The sequence below is a fragment of the Patagioenas fasciata genome, chromosome 1, assembly GCF_037038585.1.
Source record: "Patagioenas fasciata isolate bPatFas1 chromosome 1, bPatFas1.hap1, whole genome shotgun sequence".
Classification (NCBI taxonomy): domain Eukaryota; kingdom Metazoa; phylum Chordata; class Aves; order Columbiformes; family Columbidae; genus Patagioenas; species Patagioenas fasciata.
This window is the reverse complement of record NC_092520.1, coordinates 215,986,808-216,001,007: the sequence shown is the minus strand read 5'-3', so window position 1 is coordinate 216,001,007 and position 14,200 is coordinate 215,986,808. Positions and strand designations below refer to the sequence as shown.

General features: G+C 51.5%; 1 protein-coding gene across 1 annotated transcript in view; it reads right to left on the bottom strand.

The window, feature by feature from the left end:
- LOC136110819 (uncharacterized) overlaps nt 1-6,823 on the bottom strand; it is a 6,913-nt gene extending 90 nt beyond the window's left edge. The window contains exons 1-4 of the mRNA XM_071803616.1: nt 6,555-6,823; nt 2,597-2,672; nt 1,542-1,688; nt 1-1,168 (exon numbers count right to left, since the gene is read on the bottom strand). The exon at nt 1-1,168 is cut by the window's left edge and continues 90 nt beyond it. Coding sequence (XP_071659717.1) covers nt 780-1,168; nt 1,542-1,688; nt 2,597-2,663 — 603 coding nt within the window. The 5' untranslated portion in view covers nt 2,664-2,672; nt 6,555-6,823 and the 3' untranslated portion in view covers nt 1-779. The remainder of the gene's footprint in view (nt 1,169-1,541; nt 1,689-2,596; nt 2,673-6,554) is intronic.
- Between the last annotated feature and the right edge of the window lie 7,377 nt (nt 6,824-14,200).

The window sequence follows — 14,200 nt, the reverse complement described above, 5'->3', positions numbered from 1 at the left end:
ACAGTCATAACACTGTTTTCTAATTTTACTTTACATCTAAATATCTTCTCACGTTCTGTTGGGAATCATTACTGCCTGGGAACTTTTTAATACCTCCATTTATAAACAGCCACTATCTAGTGGTTCCTTTTTACCTCTCTTTGGAAAAAAAAAAATGTAACGTTTTGACTCTGTTTGGTTCTGAGCAGTGTTGCCTCCAATCTCATGGCTCTGTTGTAATTTAAATACTCAACACTCCCGATTACTTTCCAATGCTGTTTAAAATCTAAAGCTTCCTTACTTGGTTTCCTATGCAGTCATTCGTGCCTGCAGTTTATTTCATAACAGTTCCTCAAATGTAGCTACTAATGACTCCAATTTAGTTTTCTGCCTTTATCATTTAAAAGGAATTCCAAACAATGTGTTTTTTAAACTATGATACAGATTGGGAATAATTGCTGCCTAGTTCACCAAGTAATAGCTGAAATTAAATTTAGTTATTGATCACGCCTAAATAATTTCATTTACACTTCAACATTTTTATCATTACATTACGACCAGGCGAATTAACTAGCACACATTATTTTTTATTATAGACATGAACTAGAGATTTTTTCTCTACAGGTATTACTTCCAATTAGTGCTCCAGTATTTATATTCACTCTTTTAAATTTTACTATATAAATTTGGGATCATTACTGTCTGCAGAATTTTGAGTAACAGCTAGAGTAGATTATAGGCATTATTTACTCCCAAAGACTCTTCTGGTTACTCTTACTTAGGTTTTAATTCTAAATGTCTTACAGTAAGTAAGTAGTTAAAATAATAAAACACAAGGACCTTGGAATTTCCAGGAAAACCCACTGTGGCGCCTCGACGTGTCCAGAGTTTGTCGGTGCCGGCTCCGCCAACAACACGTCCGACGAGCCCCACGGTGCTGCCGAGGCTGCGGCAGCGCGAGGGAACCGACCGCGAGCGTGGGGAGGAGACTCAGCCCAGCAGGGACCGCACGGAACGTGAAACTCCGGGCAGCGCACCTTCATTTCAAGGGAGAAACACACAAAGAGCACAAAGGACGTTACTCTACCTGAGACACACACTGTCCTTAGCAGCTGCACAGCAACATTGTCTCTGTGATTTGGAGTTCTGGTGGCAAATGATGGAGCTCCGTACGTCGCACCTTTCAAACCTGCACACAGAAAGACGCTTCACCCCACAGGTGACACCAGAAACTAGGAAGCCTCCAAAAAGAATTTACAACCCCACAGCCAAACCAGTTACACTCACCCCCACAACCCATCCTGCTCTACACACATCTCCTTCTCCTTCAGACACCCTTCAACAGCCAGATCCACAGTCATCTCCCAATGGGTCATTCACTGCACTAAACGCAGCAGGGCGGGGGAGAGGGGGGGGGAACTAAAGGAAATTTAGAAAAACCCTCCCTGACTGTGTTTTTTTCAGTGGCATTTTTTGGCGTTATTTTTGTCGGGCGTTGGAGGTAAAGGTTTAGCTTCCATTACCTGCTGGGCAGTCGTCACTGCATGCCCAGGTTCAAGTACCCCTTGCTTTATGCAAAGCTGCTTCCATCAGCGACCCAGGAGTCTTCAGCATCCTCCAGCGGCTGGTCCTTTCAATCCGCTCCGCCGGAGCGAACAGCTTCTGCTGTTTCCAAGCAATCGTGGGCCACCGACTGCAAAACGGATCCACTGAAGAAAGAAGTCGGATCGACAATGTTAGTGGTAGCAATATTTACATCTTTAAACGTTCTAAGGAGCCACCGAGGCAGGGATGTCGTTTTTACACAAATGGGGACGGACACTGACACACAGATACCTGGCCGCGAGCCCTGCGGGGCGAACAGCGCCTCTGCCCCCGGCCGTGCGCTGCAGTACCCGAGTTTCGCCACAGGGCGGCAGCACTGAGGCGCGCTGCGGCACGGCATTGGGGCGGCCGGGTGCAGCACCGCGCTTTGCCCACAGGACGGCAGCACTGAGACCGCCGCGGCAGCCCGGGCCGAGCGGTTGTGCCGCGTTTCGCGGGAATCCCGCAGAAAAATAAACAAAAAACAAACACAACAAAACAAAAACGCACACAGAGAGCCGCGGCACGAAAGCCACGCGTACAGGACACAGAACCCGCTGGGCCTCACCCCGAGCTCCCACCGAAGCGGCGCCCCACTCGCCACACCACCAAGCCTGCAACCGCACCTTAGCTCTGGTTTTCTGCATCCCCCCCCACAGCGGAAAAAACCCTCCTATCTTGCATTGCTCTTTGGCATTACAACTGCACAGGTGTGAACTCATCAAAGTAAAGCAGCCATCTCACAGACACACACTCAGAACTCGACTAGGCTGGGGTTTCTCTTTGTGTTACACAAACGGACTCTCACTCCTCTAAGGAAACAAATTCATTCTTAAGCATAGCCTCTCCCTGGGGGAAAAAAATGCCCACTCCGAGCTCCCAAACACTAGGGAGCTGTGGGGAAACCAGTGAAAGCCAAAACCAACAGCAGCAACGTCAAGTGGAATTTGGCTTAAATTCTGATCATGCACTTAAAAGCCTCTCTCTGTCCTACCAATGGCCGGTCATTCTTTGGAAGGACAAACTTTCTTACCTGAACATCCTAAATTGAAGACTCCACGGAACAGAACGGAGATTGAGCCACAGGACAACGGTGCCATTGATTTACACTAATGGGGAAAAAAACACCCTAGAAGTCAAACCCAAATTTACTTATTACTTCCCATCACATTTCATCCCTTACATTTCAACTGGCAGCAAGGTGTTCAAAAATTAACTATGCCCATGCCACTTACCACTTAGATTAAACTCTACATATAAATCTTAAAGGCTATTTCCAGCGTGCCCATAAATTCATGTGAACAAAGACAAGGGCAACGCTCGACCCTAAGGAGGGAAAGAGGCGGCTGTTCCTCTATGGCAGATCAAACTTCCTTCTTTTACCTGCAACACGTGGAACTGCCGCGGGACCCGTTCGCCAACGGGGTGTGCGTTCTTAACTAAAACTGGTCGCCAGCTTCTCCGCAGAGGCACTGAATTTGCCTCTTCTTTTCCCCACGTGGGGAAAAAAAAAAAAAACAAAACAACAACACAAAAAACACACACCAAAAAAAGACAAAGGAATGATCTCTTCCAGGCCGTTTCTCTAAACCGTCAAGTCATTAGAAAATTGCACATGTCTTCTCCAAGCAGAATGAGCCTGTGATTCCATACAAAAGGAGGGCAAGGAGCAGGTCAGCTTGTCAGAGAAAGATAGGGACAGGGAGCAAGACAAGGTGACACAGAGAGAGGGAGAGAGAGGCAAAAGGGACGGAGAGGCAGGGCAAGGGGAAGGAGAGGCCAAAATGAGCGCTCCGCAGCCTCCCCTCCCTCGCCTCGACCCCCGTTTCCCCGTTAACTCCCGGTGCCCGCCCCGAGACACCACGGACGCGCTTGCCAGGGAGGCAGCTGTTCAAACAGGATTGAGTCGGTGCGCTCTGATTGGCTGCTTTTCACCCCAGCGCGCCGTCCTCCTATTGGATGCTCCTTCCCGCGCTCCGCGCCCAGGTGCCCGCCACAGGGTCAGACCTGACTGAGGACTGCGCAATTTGGGCATGCGCAGTACTGAGGCCTCAACGCCCGCCCCTCTGGCAATCTGATTGGCTGCCTGCGCACATCAATTGCCATTCTCCCCGCCTATCAGCGCTCCGCCCCTCCAGCCCTCCCGAGCGATCTGATTGGCCCGCTCTGCATCCTCACTCGCCTTCTCGCCACCCTGCCGGGACCCCCACGCCCTTTGCCCGCGCGGCTTCCAACAGCCGCCTTTAAAAGGAAACAACAAACCGCGCTCCTTTGCTTGACACTGAGGAAAGAAGCCGGATCGACAATGTTAGTGGTAGCAATATTTACATCTTTAAACGTTCTAAGGAGCCACCGAGGGAGGGATGTCGTTTTTACACAAATGGGGACGGACACTGACACACAGATACCTGGCCGCGAGCCCTGCGGGGCGAACAGCGCCTCTGCCCCCGGCCGTGCGCTGCAGTACCCGAGTTTCGCCACAGGGCGGCAGCACTGAGGCGCGCTGCGGCACGGCATTGGGGCGCCCGGGTGCAGCACCGCGCTTTGCGCACAGGCTTTCCTTCCTTGTCCAATTTATACAATGGCCTCTGCTCACAAGATTTCATCAAGGTTGCTCTATTCACATTATCACCAGGTGGTTCCTCAATCTCTTTCCTGTGAGCTAAAATACACCCTAACGGGCTCTTTTTCAGAATACCGCTACTACGCCGTCCTCCCATTATGCGTCACACGGAACGACACGGCTCATCTTGTAACAAATACGAGCAAATAACTATTAACACCTACAGCAGTACTCCACAGATAATACTCAAACCTACCCACGACACACCGCCCTCACAAGTTGTACTCCAAGTTTATCCCACCGTCTCCAAAACAAAACAATTCCGGTACCCAGCTCAAATCTCTCTAACACTCAGCACCGCAATTAGGACACTCTGCAACACAGATGGCTCCACAACGCTCACACTCCTTGCAAGTTAAAGCCACAGCAGCTCCTGCTGTAGTTTTTGGTGTTCAAGTGCATAGTCAGAACCAAGGCACATCCAAGAATTAAACCCAACTACGGTACACTTCACGGCTACATACAGAGCCAGCTTTGCACCACAACGGAGCACGGGAACAACCAACACCAAAAGCTGGCCGCACAAACAACTCCACAGCAACTACTGTATACCTCTAAGGTGCTCGCAACCCCGTCCACGCTATCCTGCCGAAATTCCGTACCACGACTTACGGACAGTTCGCGAGCACGTGACCGGTCCCGAATTTCAGAGAAGAAAGACTTCTCACCAGAGGTCCTCGTCCGTCCCCGCGGCGATCCGACCGAGACGAGGAGTCTCTCCAGAGACATCCCCGGGGTGCGCCAAGAGAGTCCTCGGCTCCACGGGCCCTGCGGCCGGACAGAGCGGGTCCTCCGGCTGGCTCACCGGCTGAAACGGGGAAAGAAACGGGACGGCAGAGTCAGCAGCACTGCTAAGCCACGTTCTTTATTTCATTTGACGATGTTAGTTATAATTGTTTAGTTTCTCGCTGACAATACATCTGTTAATTATTAGTCAAATATAAACTAAGCTCTCAGCTTCTAAACAACGTGTTACTTAACCTTCCATCTCCCTCTTGTCGTGCAGAAGGATCTAAAAGGTGAAAAATATCCCCTCATCGTGCAGGCGGTCAGAAAGCATTTACCTCATGTCAACTGGTTAATGACGGGTACACCTTCTATAACTTCATCGCAGTATACGTTAACTTGGCAGCTTCTCTTCAAAAGCGAGAAGAGAAAAAAGGGACAGGGCTCTGAAAAAACAAGGCAGACATCAAAGCAGCGGCGGGGACAGAGGAAAAGAGGCCGGAAGAGCACCAGGAACAGGGCACAGAAAGAAACAAATCGGCGCGGCGGCAGCGGCGCGGAGACGGAGGAAAAAAACCCGGCACGGTCAACGGGACAGAGAGGAACGCGACCACGGGCAGGGAGCGGGACACGGGGACACGGCGAGGAACCACGGGACGCGGAGAGACACCAAAAAGTCGGCAAAAAAGACTCTCTAACGCTGTTCTGAAAGTGTTAAACGGCGGGCAATTTCAATACAGCGCACCGCACGCTCAGAGGATGGCCCCTGTATTTCAGCGTACGTGTGATTCACGCTTCTTGGTATTCTTTACATACACCTATTGCATATTCATTTGCTTCTACCGCTTAGTTAGTGCATTAAACAGAAGTTCTTTCCATAACCCCACCCTTCGCTGGCAGTCCATCTCTGGTATGCCAGTGTCCATCAAGGGTCTCCAGCGGTCCCCGGTGCCCCTGGAGCCCGGTGCCCCCTGCCCCGGTGTCGGCTCCTCGACCTCATGTCTTGAGCACGCCCGCTGTCATTTTGTGCTGCTACTCAAGTAGCTCCTTCTCCATTTAGTGGAACGTCCCATTTTCCCAGCCTGCGAGCCAAGGACATCCCGCTTTGCCCCACCTCCAGTCCCTACAGAGCTAGTGTTTCTCTGTTAGGTTTCTGTTCCGTTAGGCCTGGTCTTGCTGCCTTATGCCAAGGGCTTTCTACAAGATTTTTGTTCCTCCTATCAACGGGAAGCAAGAGAGAGGGCAACAGGCAAAAACGATGGCAGAGCGAGAGACCGCGGGGAACACAGGGGCTTGGAGGAAGAAAGAGAGGAATGAGGAGCCCTGCGGAGAGACGGAGGACAGGAAAAAAGAAAATAAAAAGAGAGAAAAAAAAACGGGGCGGCACAAAGGCTCAGAACGTGAACAGTGCCGTACGGAATGAAGAAAGCCGGCAACGCCGAGCACAACAAAGGCACAGAGAGAGAGACGGCGAAGGGAGGGAGGAAGGAAAGAGACAGAGCAGCACATACAGACACAGAGAGGAAACTAATGGCAGGGAAAAGAACGGGCCAGAGAAAGCGTGGGGAAAAAGGAGACGGAGGGGCAGGGAGGCACCAGGACACACAAGCCGGGGACGAGGCCCCGAGGGCCAGGGACTCACAGCGGCTCTCGCTTTCGGTGGCTGCCAGGAGGCTTCTAACAGCTCAGACGCTCCCGTCTCCTTCTCTCCTCCCTTCCTCTCCGGTAACTCGGGGCGCTCGGCCGTCCTCAGCCTAGGAGAACACGGTGGGGTGTCAGGGCTCCTACGAGACGAGGCTTCGGGGACATGGAGCCTCGCTGGCTCCCTCGCCAGGCAGCCGTCCCGCTCCAGGATACGCGCACGGACCCTGCCGCGCACGTTGGCCCCCGGCCCGCCGCACGCCGCGCAGAGGGAGCCTTCGCCACCCGGAGAGAGGGGCTCGCTCTCTTGCCTGCCGCAGGAAGCGGACGTCGGGCCCACAGCCCCGCATTGCTTCAGGATCTTTCCAGATCTACAGATTTTGACATATTTACAATTACATAGGTTTAGACGGAGATATCTATTTGCACTTATTAAAAAAATACGTACACGGGTATGAGTGAATACATAGAGATGATATTTAATATCCCTTTAGATTATGTAACGCACAGTCATTACAGGTAGCTCTACCTACTCACACTTTTCTCTATTTTAAATTGCTTTCTATATAATTTTTTCTCATTTTCGAGTCCTTCATTTTTTAATTTACATATAGACAAGATATTGGTATTTTTAAAACCATCAACAGGAATTTTTTACATTCTAAAAATCCTTTATATAATAGAGTAGAAAAGGGCGTTGATATAAAAGCATTTGATAGACACGTGAATGCCATCCTGCAATATATAAATACCAAGGACAGATTTCTCTGTTTGCAATTCCCACACTCGTGTTTACAGGTCGAACACGTGTTCTCCTCCCCCGGGAATTTTCAGGCACGTTTGGACTGTGACCCCCTCTTTTCAGGGGGACTCCCTTTTGACCCCCGCATCCCCCACCCGCATCGCCGGCCCCTGCTCACGCTGGGGCGCCACAAGTGACACCGTCACGCGACACGAGGGAAACGGCCCCGACAGGCAGCTCATTGTGTCATTTACTCTCATTGTGTCATTTACACGTGCACGTACCACAACCCCCAAAAAGCAGGGGGGGGCTCCCCTAGGAAAACAAAGCGGGGGCAGCGCCCCAAACAGCCGCAGCCCCCGGCCCACAGGCCGGCAGCCGCCCCCCGGCACGGGAATGCTCCTGGCCAACCTGAGAAGGGAGCTGCTGTGAGTGCCACCCAATAGCCATACCCCTCTTTTCTAGGCAGCTTGGAGAACCCTATCTGCCAGTGTTGTCCTGGGACATTTCCCTCGTCCAATTGTTCTTATTTATACCCTGTATACAGTATTAAGATGATGGTTTTCTAGACACATTTCACATTGCTGGGTCACTCCTTCGCGAACAGTTTATAAATTCACTCTTACCTTTTCACCTAATCGTAACAGAGCGCATCAGCTCCTTGCGCTGCGAGGTACCACTGCTCTCCCGTCACCAGTGACAGCTTCTTTGGACCCTAATTCTAATTCGGCTATAAATCTCCTATTAATTTCTTATCCTCTTTGTTGCGGTTTCCTGATGTTGGCTGGAGGAGACAGCCACCTGGGATCAGAGATGCGGCTTTTGTATCGGTCTCTGTCCTTTCGGTGGCTGGTTTCACACTGGCATCTGCTAACTTATTTCCAGTTTCCTGATCAGTGTTTTCCTTCTGAGGCCCTTTGCAACGCACGATGGTAACTTTTCCAGCAACAGCACAGCTTCCAACAACTGGAGTTTCATGTTTAATCTGTTTAAAAAGCATGCAATTGAAGAAGCGAACGTATGCTTGCCTGTTTGAGTGAGCGTTCCTTAAACAGCTTCTCTACGTACGTCGCCAGATATCTTTGCTGCAGGTTTCGCTGCATCGTTCATCCGTTCGAGCAGAAGCTGACCGTTTCAACTGCAGTCATCATCATAGCCGTCACTTGGATTCTGGCCATCGCAATCACGTGTCCTTCTGCCGTCATGCTGCACGTACAAGAAGAGAAACATTTCAGGGTGATCCTCGGCTACGGCAATGAAACCCGCCCCGTATACTGGTGCCGAGAGGACCGGCCTGACCCAGGAATGAGAAAGATCTACACAACAGTTCTCTTTGCGAACATCTATCTGGCTCCCCTGTCGCTCACTGTTATCATGTACGCCAGGATAAGCATTGCTCTCTTCAACACTGCGATGCCCACGGTGGGAAAGCACAGCCAGGAGCGATGGCACAGCACGTCAAAGAAGAAACAAAGAGTAATCAAAATGCTCATTATTGTGGTTTTGCTTTTCACCCTCTCCTGGCTTCCCTTGTGGACTCTGATGATGCTTTCTGACTATGTCAACCTTTCAGATGTCCAGTTGCACTTCTTTCACATTTATATCTATCCCTTTGCTCACCGGCTGGCCTTTTTCAATAGCAGCGTCAACCCCATCATCTCCGGTTTCTTTAACGAAAACTCTCACCGGGGCTTTCAGGCCGCCTTTCAACTTCAGCTCTGCTCCCGGGAGGTGGCTCACAGGGACACCTGTTCTCAGCAAGGCCACAGCAATGTCATTTTGTCAGCTGGCAACCCCCAGACACCCCAGGATCAAGCTTCTCAAAACGCTAAGGGAAAAGGGAAGACAGTTAGGAAAGGAAATTGGGTGAATAACCAGCAAGATTTGACAATGGAGGCTCTAGAAGAGACCTGCAATGATGGGATTAAGTGAAACATGCTATGCACTACCAAAACGATGTAAGCCTAGCAGAGTTGGTTTGTTGTGTTGTGAAACTCACGCTCTGTCAGCCCCTTGACAGTGTTTCTTTTTTGAAGGAGATACACAACTTGCCCAGTATCTGAATGTGTGATGTGAGCACAAAGCCAAATTCATCCTCCTGTGTTAGCAGCTTGAAGAAGGTGCAACCGCCCTGCAGTCAGTGATGACCCACTCTGCTCCCGAACCGGGCTGGAGCAGAGACGTGGCTAAAACGGGCGAGCGTAGGGAGGAGACTCAGCCCAGCAGGTACCACACGGAACGTGAAACTCCGGGCAGCGCACCTTCGTTTCAAGGGAGGAACACACACACAGAGCACAAAGGACGTTACTCTACCTGAGACACACACTGTCCTTAGCAGCTGCACAGCAACGTTGTCTCTGTGATTTGGAGTTCTGGTGGCAAATGATGGAGCTCCGTACGTCGCACCTTTCAAACCTGCACACAGAAAGACGCTTCACCCCACAGATGACACCAGAAACTAGGAAGCCTCCAAAAAGAATTTACAACCCCACAGCCAAACCAGTTACACTCACCCCCACAACCAATCCTGCTCTACACACATCTCCTTCTCCTTCAGACACCCTTCAACAGCCAGATCCACAGTCATCTCCCAATGGGTCATTCACTGCACTAAACGCAGCAGGGCGGGGGAGAGGGGGGGGGAACTAAAGGAAATTTAAAAAAAACCCTCCCTGACTGTGTTTTTTTCAGTGGCATTTCTTGGCGTTATTTTTGTCGGGCGTTGGAGGCAAAGGTTTAGCTTCCGTTACCTGCTGGGCAGTCGTCACTGCATGCCCAGGTTCACGTACCCCTTGCTTTATGCAAAGCTGCTTCCATCAGCGACCCAGGAGTCTTCAGCATCCTCCAGCGGCTGGTCCTTTCAATCCGCTCCGCCGGAGCGAACAGCTTCTGCTGTTTCCAAGCAATCGTGGGCCACCGACTGCAAAACGGATCCACTGAGGAAAGAAGCCGGATCGACAATGTTAGTGGTAGAAATATTTACATCTTTAAACGTTCTAAGGAGCCATCGAGGCAGGGATGTCGTTTTTACACAAATGGGGACGGACACTGACACACAGATACCTGGCCGCGAGCCCTGCGGGGCGAACAGCGCCTCTGCCCCCGGCCGTGCGCTGCAGTACCCGAGTTTCGCCACAGGGCGGCAGCACTGAGGCGCGCTGCGGCACGGCATTGGGGCGGCCGGGTGCAGCACCGCGCTTTGCCCACAGGACGGCAGCACTGACACCGCCGCGGCAGCCCGGGCCGAGCGGTTGTGCCGCGTTTCGCGGGAATCCCGCAGAAAAATAAACAAAAAACAAACACAACAAAACAAAAACGCACACAGAGAGCCGCGGCACGAAAGCCACGCGTACAGGACACAGAACCCGCTGGGCCTCACCCCGAGCTCCCACCGAAGCGGCGCCCCACTCGCCACACCACCAAGCCTGCAACCGCACCTTAGCTCTGGTTTTCTGCATCCCCCCCCACAGCGGAAAAAACCCTCCTATCTTGCATTGCTCTTTGGCATTACAACTGCACAGGTGTGAACTCATCAAAGTAAAGCAGCCATCTCACAGACACACACTCAGAACTCGACTAGGCTGGGGTTTCTCTTTGTGTTACACAAACGGACTCTCACTCCTCTAAGGAAACAAATTCATTCTTAAGCATAGCCTCTCCCTGGGGGAAAAAAATGCCCACTCCGAGCTCCCAAACACTAGGGAGCTGTGGGGAAACCAGTGAAAGCCAAAACCAACAGCAGCAACGTCAAGTGGAATTTGGCTTAAATTCTGATCATGCACTTAAAAGCCTCTCTCTGTCCTACCAATGGCTGGTCATTCTTTGGAAGGACAAACTTTCTTACCTGAACATCCTAAATTGAAGACTCCACGGAACAGAACGGAGATTGAGCCACAGGACAACGGTGCCATTGATTTACACTAATGGGGAAAAAAACACCCTAGAAGTCAAACCCAAATTTACTTATTACTTCCCATCACATTTCATCCCTTACATTTCAACTGGCAGCAAGGTGTTCAAAAATTAACTATGCCCATGCCACTTACCACTTAGATTAAACTCTACATATAAATCTTAAAGGCTATTTCCAGCGTGCCCATAAATTCATGTGAACAAAGACAAGGGCAACGCTCGACCCTAAGGAGGGAAAGAGGCGGCTGTTCCTCTATGGCAGATCAAACTTCCTTCTTTTACCTGCAACACGTGGAACTGCCGCGGGACCCGTTCGCCAACGGGGTGTGCGTTCTTAACTAAAACTGGTCGCCAGCTTCTCCGCAGAGGCACTGAATTTGCCTCTTCTTTTTTTTTTTTTTTTCCCCCCCCGTGGGAAAAAAAAAAAAAAAAAACCACACAAAAAACACACACCAAAAAAAGACAAAGGAATGATCTCTTCCAGGCCGTTTCTCTAAACCGTCAAGTCATTAGAAAATTGCACATGTCTTCTCCAAGCAGAATGAGCCTGTGATTCCATACAAAAGGAGGGCAAGGAGCAGGTCAGCTTGTCAGAGAAAGACAGGGACAGGGAGCAAGACAAGGTGACACAGAGAGAGGGAGAGAGAGGCAGAAGGGACGGAGAGGCAGGGCAAGGGGAAGGAGAGGCCAAAATGAGCGCTCCGCAGCCTCCCCTCCCTCGCCTCGACCCCCGTTTCCCCGTTAACTCCCGGTGCCCGCCCCGAGACACCACGGACGCGCTTGCCAGGGAGGCAGCTGTTCAAACAGGATTGAGTCGGTGCGCTCTGATTGGCTGCTTTTCACCCCAGCGCGCCGTCCTCCTATTGGATGCTCCTTCCCGCGCTCCGCGCCCAGGTGCCCGCCACAGGGTCAGACCTGACTGAGGACTGCGCAATTTGGGCATGCGCAGTACTGAGGCCTCAACGCCCGCCCCTCTGGCAATCTGATTGGCTGCCTGCGCACATCAATTGCCATTCTCCCCGCCTATCAGCGCTCCGCCCCTCCAGCCCTCCCGAGCGATCTGATTGGCCCGCTCTGCATCCTCACTCGCCTTCTCGCCACCCTGCCGGGACCCCCACGCCCTTTGCCCGCGCGGCTTCCAACAGCCGCCTTTAAAAGGAAACAACAAACCGCGCTCCTTTGCTTGACACTGAGGAAAGAAGCCGGATCGACAATGTTAGTGGTAGCAATATTTACATCTTTAAACGTTCTAAGGAGCCACCGAGGGAGGGATGTCGTTTTTACACAAATGGGGACGGACACTGACACGCAGATACCTGGCCGCGAGCCCTGCGGGGCGAACAGCGCCTCTGCCCCCGGCCGTGCGCTGCAGTACCCGAGTTTCGCCACAGGGCGGCAGCACTGAGGCGCGCTGCGGCACGGCATTGGGGCGGCCGGGTGCAGCACCGCGCTTTGCGCACAGGCTTTCCTTCCTTGTCCAATTTATACAATGGCCTCTGCTCACAAGATTTCATCAAGGTTGCTCTATTCACATTATCACCAGGTGGTTCCTCAATCTCTTTCCTGTGAGCTAAAATACACCCTAACGGGCTCTTTTTCAGAATACCGCTACTACGCCGTCCTCCCATTATGCGTCACACGGAACGACACGGCTCATCTTGTAACAAATACGAGCAAATAACTATTAACACCTACAGCAGTACTCCACAGATAATACTCAAACCTACCCACGACACACCGCCCTCACAAGTTGTACTCCAAGTTTATCCCACCGTCTCCAAAACAAAACAATTCCGGTACCCAGCTCAAATCTCTCTAACACTCAGCACCGCAATTAGGACACTCTGCAACACAGATGGCTCCACAACGCTCACACTCCTTGCAAGTTAAAGCCACAGCAGCTCCTGCTGTAGTTTTCGGTGTTCAAGTGCATAGTCAGAACCAAGGCACATCCAAGAATTAAACCCAACTACGGTACACTTCACGGCTACATACAGAGCCAGCTTTGCACCACAACGGAGCACGGGAACAACCAACACCAAAAGCTGGCCGCACAAACAACTCCACAGCAACTACTGTATACCTCTAAGGTGCTCGCAACCCCGTCCACGCTATCCTGCCGAAATTCCGTACCACGACTTACGGACAGTTCCCGAGCACGTGACCGGTCCCGAATTTCAGAGAAGAAAGACTTCTCACCAGAGGTCCTCGTCCGTCCCCGCGGCGATCCGACCGAGACGAGGAGTCTCTCCAGAGACATCCCCGGGGTGCGCCAAGAGAGTCCTCGGCTCCACGGGCCCTGCGGCCGGACAGAGCGGGTCCTCCGGCTGGCTCACCGGCTGAAACGGGGAAAGAAACGGGACGGCAGAGTCAGCAGCACTGCTAAGCCACGTTCTTTATTTCATTTGACGATGTTAGTTATAATTGTTTAGTTTCTCGCTGACAATACATCTGTTAATTATTAGTCAAATATAAACTAAGCTCTCAGCTTCTAAACAACGTGTTACTTAACCTTCCATCTCCCTCTTGTCGTGCAGAAGGATCTAAAAGGTGAAAAATATCCCCTCATCGTGCAGGCGGTCAGAAAGCATTTACCTCATGTCAACTGGTTAATGACGGGTACACCTTCTATAACTTCATCGCAGTATACGTTAACTTGGCAGCTTCTCTTCAAAAGCGAGAAGAGAAAAAAGGGACAGGGCTCTGAAAAAACAAGGCAGAGATCAAAGCAGCGGGGGGGACAGAGGAAAAGAGGCCGGAAGAGCACCAGGAACAGGGCACAGAAAGAAACAAATCGGCGCGGCGGCAGCGGCGCGGAGACGGAGGAAAAAAACCCGGCACGGTCAACGGGACAGAGAGGAACGCGACCACGGGCAGGGAGCGGGACACGGGGACACGGCGAGGAACCACGGGACGCGGAGAGATACCAAAAAGTCGGCAAAAAAGACTCTCTAACGCTGTTCTGAAAGTGTTAAACGGCGGGCAATTTCAAT